This window comes from Vicia villosa, linkage group LG7 (assembly GCF_029867415.1).
Source record: "Vicia villosa cultivar HV-30 ecotype Madison, WI linkage group LG7, Vvil1.0, whole genome shotgun sequence".
NCBI classification, from domain to species: domain Eukaryota; kingdom Viridiplantae; phylum Streptophyta; class Magnoliopsida; order Fabales; family Fabaceae; genus Vicia; species Vicia villosa.
The window spans coordinates 102,444,726-102,452,386 of NC_081186.1; the positions used below are offsets into that span (position 1 = coordinate 102,444,726).

General features: G+C 32.5%; 1 protein-coding gene across 2 annotated transcripts; it reads right to left on the reverse strand.

Moving 5' to 3' along the window:
- Nucleotides 1–2,737: 2,737 nt before the first annotated feature.
- On the reverse strand, nucleotides 2,738–4,602 carry LOC131618089 (uncharacterized). 2 transcript variants are annotated; one of them, XM_058889354.1, is made up of 2 exons: nucleotides 4,447–4,602; nucleotides 2,738–3,164 (listed from the first exon to the last, which is right to left on the reverse strand). In XM_058889354.1, the coding sequence occupies exons 1-2, from the start codon at nucleotides 4,556–4,558 to the stop codon at nucleotides 2,914–2,916; spliced, it is 363 nt and encodes a 120-aa protein (XP_058745337.1). In that variant the 5' UTR covers nucleotides 4,559–4,602; the 3' UTR covers nucleotides 2,738–2,913. The 2 variants fall into 2 exon arrangements, with proteins under 2 accessions (XP_058745337.1, XP_058745338.1); XM_058889355.1 differs by having other exon boundaries at nucleotides 4,459–4,580.
- Nucleotides 4,603–7,661: the final 3,059 nt, after the last annotated feature.

Sequence of the window (7,661 nt, forward strand, 5' to 3'; positions counted from 1 at the left end):
TCAGTTCTGAAGGAAAAAATATATATATTTATTGAGTTTGTTAATGAAATAAATAAGGTACTATTGTTAACTTTCTTAAGGTTGGTTGTTGAAGAATAGTATGCAAATTTCATCACTAACTTCCAATATGGACTATTCCTTTACTAGTTGGTATTAAATTTGGGTGTGTGTTCTCTTTTGTTGGATAGTTTACCACATTTATTGAGAGGACCATGTTGTGGTTGCATCATTTATTATGGTTCTTATGGCACAAATGATGAAAGTGGAACTAACAGGCATGCGCAATTTGAGGTTGTTATGCTTAAGGGATTGAGTTTGACTATAGAGTTAATAGGAGAAATTGTAATAAAAAGAGTAATGGAAAAAGAGATCATATTTATTTTTCAAAAAATATTATGAAGAGTTTGCGCATTTAGATATAATCAAGTAGTTAATGGACTTCACTTAAAGATCAATTGTTCAAAAGATTCTGAGTTTAAATTCTGATTGAAGTTGTTCCGCTAAGGAACTAGAAATGCTTGATAAAATGAAGTAGTGTTTTGATGCAGCGGAACAGATCTTCGATGCGATGGTGCGGGGGAGGACCTGCAAATGCCCAAGTCAGTAAGAGAATGAGAAGTAATGTAAGTTATTGTTAAGAGAATATCTCGAGTTTCACATGTGATGCTTATATATGAAGGGCGGTTATAGATGTCCCAGGCGTGGAATGTGGGAGGCCGCCTATGAAATCTAAGAGTAGTCAGCAATCCATAGCGTAGATCTAGTGTGGTGTGTGGGGCTCCAAAGTAGGGTTATACTACACCTTAAATGCCTCGATGGAGTGACTTTGGACTGATGATTGAGCCTCCCTTTTTGGGTCTGTGGTCGGCCCAGAACAAAAACAATCATTGATTTAGTTTTACTTACAACAATTCGAACTTTAAATTATCATAGTCTCTCTTAGAATCCGGGGTTAAGGCCAAACAATAATGCTTTAAACATATCTTCATTTCTACAAAAATACCAAAGAAATCAATTAACGCAACCGAACCAAGAGGAACTTAGTAATCAACATCATGATGGAAAGTCGAGAGTACCTACTGTACATCAATAACCGATTTATAAATAAAGAGATACCAATATTTATTCCGACTATATTTTTAATCTACCTAAAATTTGAGATTTTTTCACTACATCATACAATCGACTATATAGAAGATCCAATTTGGTGTATCTTCCAGCAATATATTTTTGGTTGTGTATTAAAAGCTGCTAAATTTCATTCTCTCATTGTATAAGTTAATTAGGCATTAGTATAAAGCAAGAAACTGTCCACTGCAATAGACTGCAGCCAGGTCATTTTTATGTGATAACAAACATTTCACAAAGATAGACAATAGATAAACTTGGCCATATTGTATAAAGGTTAGTCAAAATGACACAAAACAAGTCATCAATCAGTCATTTTATAAAGGCAAACCAGGGGGAAAAAAGGTACAAGTAAAACAAAATATCACCCTATAAATACACTCTTTCTTAACGTGGGGGCACACCATTGTCTCAGAACTATTTACTTATAGTGCAGCTTTATGATTTGAGTAAAATGATCTTTCATTCTTATTGATTTGTTGTTGATGTGCTATGTAGTCAAGGAAGAAGCTGCTGATGTTACCTACCTACTAACCTATGATGAGTTTTTTTTTGCTATAAAGGTGATTCAAAAAGTTGCCTAGTGATGGTTTAGAGTTTAGGGCTGCTGAAAAGAAGTCATGATAAGAAAGACATTGAGGGAGGAAATTGGTATGTGTTATAGGTTGGATTTTGTGCATGAATGTTTGGTCTTTGTGGTGACGTTAACTTGGAAATAAAATTACAAATGATGGATTTCAAATACTTAGGTGCAGTTTTTCTAGTTTCTTGGTGTTTGCTTCTAAGTTATCTAAAAAGGTTCCCTTGTTTTTGTGCTATATATATTTAAAAGAGAAAAAATTGATCAGAAGAAGTTAACACTTTGTGTTTATTAACCATATTAGAGTATGATCAGTATATATTTAAAAGAGAAAAAATTGATCAGAAGTTAACACTTTGTGTTTATTAACCATATTAGAGTATGATCAGGACCGCAAATTGTAATGGCCGAAGTTGAAGCCGACTGTTGTAACGTTCTTCAACAAAGCGACCACGTTATCTGTACGCACTCAAACACTTAAGTCAGCAAAAATTTATAAATACTTTTTCAGCGAAAGTAATCGTGCTTGAGTAGTTATTGAACATTATGTGGTTACTTTTTTCTATCGTAGTTTCTAAAAAAAGTGGTTGCCGCATTGTAGGACATTTTTCTATCGTAGTTTCTAACAGTGCTTTGCCGCATTGTGAGATCTTTTTCTATCGTAGTTTTTTAACCGTGGCTTGCCACATTGTAGGACCTTTTTCTATTGTAGTTTCTAATTTTGGTTTTCCACATTGTAGGACTTTTACTATCGTACTAGTAGTTTCTAACTGTGGTTTACCGCATTGTAGGAGACTAGTTTCTTCTATTGTATATTTAAGTATTAGAGTTCAATGTACTTAAACATCCATATTAGTAACATATAACTGAATACCAAATTTTATTTCAAGCCATGTGGAGATAACTATGTTCTTACAAACTAACCACCAACTAAGCTGAGGAAACATGCTTGGAAAATCTCAAATCTTGTTGAAGAAACAGATCAGACTCTACTCAGAACTTTAACATTGATAATGAAACAGTTAAAAATCCATGGAAAAGAAGAATACTTTACTTTTCATATCTAAAGGAAACATTGACAACAACAAAAAATAGACAGAGCAAACATAGTAGTTTTGATGGTTAACATCATTGAGAGTACAAGGTTGATACATACTCTTTGTTACAAAATTTAAAGGTACATCCTTTCTAGCTAATAGCTATGATCACTTTGATGGAGAGTCTTTAGTGTCAGATTCTTTCTTGGGATGAATGGCTTCAACTACAGCTTCAATCTCCTCTTTCATCCTTCCAAAAACACTCGGAGCTTTCACTTCTTCGACAGAAGTTCGCTCATCAATGTCATCGTTTCTCCCATGGGTTTCTTTGTGGTGGCGAGGCGATTTGTCATCTTTGAACACCGCTTTAATTTCCTCCTTAGCTCGCTCAAGAATGTTTGGAGATTTCACATCATTTTCTTTCAAATGAAACAGAGAATACACAATAATCAGTTCCCATATATACCTAAAACCATTAATTACTTATCATGTTTTCTATAATGAAATATCAACATGTTCTTCTTTGGAGATAGTATTGTGGGGTGTTTGCCCTTGATTCATATGTTTTTCACAGGATTACTATAGCGCACATTTGAATCAAATACTCTCAATTCAAAGTATATATCCTTATAAACATTCACCTACGCGCATATTGGTACTAAGTGTGTGTTTGGATCGTGAATTTAACAAAAAATACACTTTTGAGCTCCAACAAAATTAAAGTGTGCCACCTGTAAGGTCTAACTGAACTGACAATGTCGAAATTGTTAGGCTGAAAGTTTTCTTTAATTACTCGGGTTCAAAACTTGGGATCTCCCCTTTGTATCAGAGTTTTTGTCACTCTGTCTACGAACCACCATAGTTTTGTTGTCTAACTCACCATCAATCCAAACAAACATGCACGGTATTAGACAAGATACATAAGAAATCAAATAACTTCCACACCGTGTTATCAAATAGCAGCGCTATATCGTAACATAATTTAAACTGATTGTTATTGTTTTACAATACATTATTATACTATTTAATACAAAATACTGTCAATTTGGCATTGCTATGTCACTATTATTGTGTTTGACAACGCTACTTCCATATAAGTTGTTAGGATTGGCTTAGTGGTGAGGGGTTTGGGTAGTATGCATAAGGCCATAGCTTCAAACCTTATTGTATGTTCTGAGACGTTCGAAGTTTTTGAAGGCACCGTCTAAATCACAATTTTTCTATGACAAAACAAATAAAGACCCTATTTAATCACTATTTAACTAAACAAGTATTTTATGAGCCCTATTTAGCAACAAATTTGGGGTCTACGCAGTAGTCTGCCTTGCACGTTCTCAAAGACATCCCGACCATATCCCTATCTCTATCTCTATCTCTATCTCTATCTCTATTATACTCAAAATAAAACAAACTAAAAACACTCCCTTTGACAAAAAAGAAAAGAACTTTTAGCAATGGAAAAGCAGAAAAACTCTTAAAATCCAAAAACAAAGCCATAAATGGATTATTATATGGGTGATTAACATACAAATATCTGAAATTACCCTCTTCTCTCAAGATTTTCTCTATCAAATATTATCACTTTTAAATTTCAACAATAGCATTAAATTAATGAATTGAAACCAAGGCAACAAAATCAGAATCAAGAGTAATATAGGAAAAACTATCTGAAAATACGAAGAGAAGAGAAGAGGATGATACCTGAAAGCGAACCTTTTGGTTTGGGTTCCGTTTCTGCCATTGAATTGATGGAAACAATGCGTGAGTTTGAGATTACAAAAAAAGCTTGTATTTTTCTTACCATATAACCCATTGGTTGCTATTTTCTTCACTTGTTTTATTTTTCTTTTCATAGCTTTTTTCTTTTTTAAAATCAAAATTGAAGGTGATATAGATTGTAATTTATTGATGTGAATATGTGATATCCCAATCTCCAAAAGTGTTATTTAATAAATTAATTAATAATGGTAATTAGGCAAACTTAAATTATCTTTTAAAAAGGATTTTTCTAGAATAAGTAGGCTAGTGGTCTATCAAAGTAATTTTTGTTAATTTATTATTTCATCCATTGTCGTTTTTAAAAATAAATGTTATTTTTATTTTTTAATGTATAAATGATTGTTATTTTTTAATTGTGACATTTAACTATATTACTATGTACACTTCTCCTAATATATTTATAATATAAATTTAATAAAAGTGTTATATCTTATGACAATATTATTACATTCTTTAATTTGTGTGCAAAAAGATTAAACGACATTCATTTTGAAAGAGGAGGAATATTACATAAATTTGACAAGGTTGAAAAGTCTTAGCCAACAAGGTCAGAAGATGGTTTTAGTTTGGTATCATACCTTCATCTTTAGTTGATGAAATTTTTATGTGAAAAGACCTTAATTAATCATCATGGGGTTCTTTTGTCTCAAGATATTGGATGATTGATTTGGTATCTTTCATTGGGACTACCATAAACTAAGTATGTTGCGTTAGAGATTTGTCATATGATAGAGTTGACATGTGGACAAATTATTTTTGACTTTAATGCAGTTTTATACTCATGCTAGTATTTTGGAGGATGTGTAACTTTTGAAGGTTCAATTTTGATCTTTATTTTTCATATTTGATATTGTTGACATCCCGACTTTTCTAATAATAACTCACTGACCAAAATGTAAATATTCTCGTATTTTACCCCTTAGGAGGAATCCTTAAATTAAGGTCGAGGTGGTGTCATTACCCTTAGCGACTTGGTGGTTAGATAAGAAGGGGTTGAACCAAAGAAGTTGAGGGTCAGAGTTGTCACTCAACCAAGCGTGAGAACTTGAAGGAGAAGTCTGACTTGTTGAAGATAAGGTCTCAAATTCTCACTTAACTAAGTGTAAGAGCTTGGAGGGGAAATTCAACTTGATGAAGTTGAGGGCCAAAATTCTCACTCACCCAAGCATAAAAGCTTGAAGAGGGAATTTGACTTGTTGATAAGAGGACGAAATTATCTTTTAGCCAAGCGTAAGAGTTTGGAAGGGAAAATCTGACTTATAGTCTAGCATAAAAGAATCATGTATCACTTTTGGATGAAAACTCATTATCAAGTGTGTTTAAAAATTTACTATCTGTTAGAAAATTATTTTTTCCAAATTATTTCAATTTGCTAACTTGGTCGAATTAAAATCATCTCAGTGTGCATATGGTATAGAACTATGCGGTTATAGGTATAATAAGAAATGATCAAAGCTCGCAGATAAGTAAGATATGCTTGGCCCTAATAACATCATGGTTTTCATGATGATAACGGCTAGTGATAACAAGCCTGAAGAGATCCAAGGACAGAAGTTAAATCAAGGGTCAAAGATGCACAAGATTGTTGATCAAGCTATTCCTTCAAATCAAGTCAAATAATTAGGATTTATGATCACTAGTGATATTCTCTGATTATGGCTTCTAACTTGAAGATATATCAAGCCTCTTCCATAATAAGATTAAGTGAAGTGCTTATGTGATTGACATATCAGACAAAAAGACTTGAAGCTTTCAGAGTGTGAAAGAGAGAAAGTGTGAAAGTTCACCAGATCGTGTCTATTTTAGTGATCGATATTTTGTAAAAACACATGGGCATTTTAGAAGTAATATGGATAAATCACACAAGCACACCAAAACTAATTTTAAAGCCTTTTTTTTAAAAAAAAAATCGCCTAAAATGTATTTGGAGTCTGGCTAGATGAATTAGGAACTGTCAGATGGATTAAGGCTAGTTGTTGAACTGCCTAATCGATCAGACCAAATGCCTAATTGATTAGACAAGGAAGAAATAAGTCTATAATAGATTATGTTTGTGTCATAATGAATGGTAATGACTCTCTATCAAAACCATCTATTTTTGAAAATAATAATTAATTATTGCATGTTTCTAATCGATTAGAACATTAATTTTGCCCAGTTTCATCTTTGAACTATCCTTTAGCCTATAAATAAAGCTCTTCCCCTTCATTTCATTTTATCCAGAAAACGTGAGATATCTCACTTTCCTCTCTAAAACTCTCAATACATTATTTTCCTTTCTCTTACATACTTTTAGAAATAGCACTTTGAGAAACGTTCTTTAGTTTAATGAAGTTGTTCTAGAAGGAGCATTATTCTAAATTTACCAAGAGTTCATTTTTCTCTTAAGTTAATTATTATTCCTTAGTAAGTAATTGTTTAAGTTTGAGCTAAACTTGTTAAAAGATTTTTTGGGGGGATTAGTATATATCTCTAATTGGTTTGTGAGCTCTGCTACTTGAAGAAAAGTTTTTGTTCAAGGTTCGTGAAGAATAACCAGTAAAAAATCTTCACATCAGTTCTTGAACTCAACCTTGTATTAAAAATTAGTCAGTTTGAGATCATCCCGATATAAAATATCACTTCAATTTGTGGTCAGCCCAATATAAACCTTGTTTCGGATCAAAGGATAAACAATTCAAACTCCAACTTGGTTCAAGATAATTTCATATAAAGTCTCAGATTGGCTTAGAGATTAACCACTTGAAGCATTGTTCACTGTTTGGCGTGAAGACTAACTGCTTTATTCCCTCGTGTTAGGTTTTGTTTTTTGGCTACATTTTGTTAAAACAAGTATTCTAGCAAGATGTTGGATAAAATGTCGTGACAAGTTGGTACGACATCACAATCTGTATTGTTTCTATTTTTAGAATATTTGTATCTTACAATTTAGAAGATTTGATTTATGTTTCATGTGGACTGAGTTGTGCTTATAAAGATTGAATTCTCTGAAGATTTATTTCAAGCAAGAAACATATGATGATTTGGTTCTCAAGATTGTATGTCAAAACATTAATATTTTCCACTAGAAGATTTGATTTGTAAATTATTTTGGCCAGATTTATTATCCAAGCCCAAAACGGTTCCGTGGCTATAAA

Coding starts and splice junctions, on each gene's coding strand:
- LOC131618089 (XM_058889354.1), bottom strand. CDS start 4,558: ATGGGTTATATGGTAAGAAAAATACAAGCTTTTTTTGTAATCTCAAAC. Junction 3,165..4,446: donor ACCAAAAGGTTCGCTTTCAG/GTATCATCCTCT, acceptor TTCATTTGAAAG/AAAATGATGTGAAATCTCCA.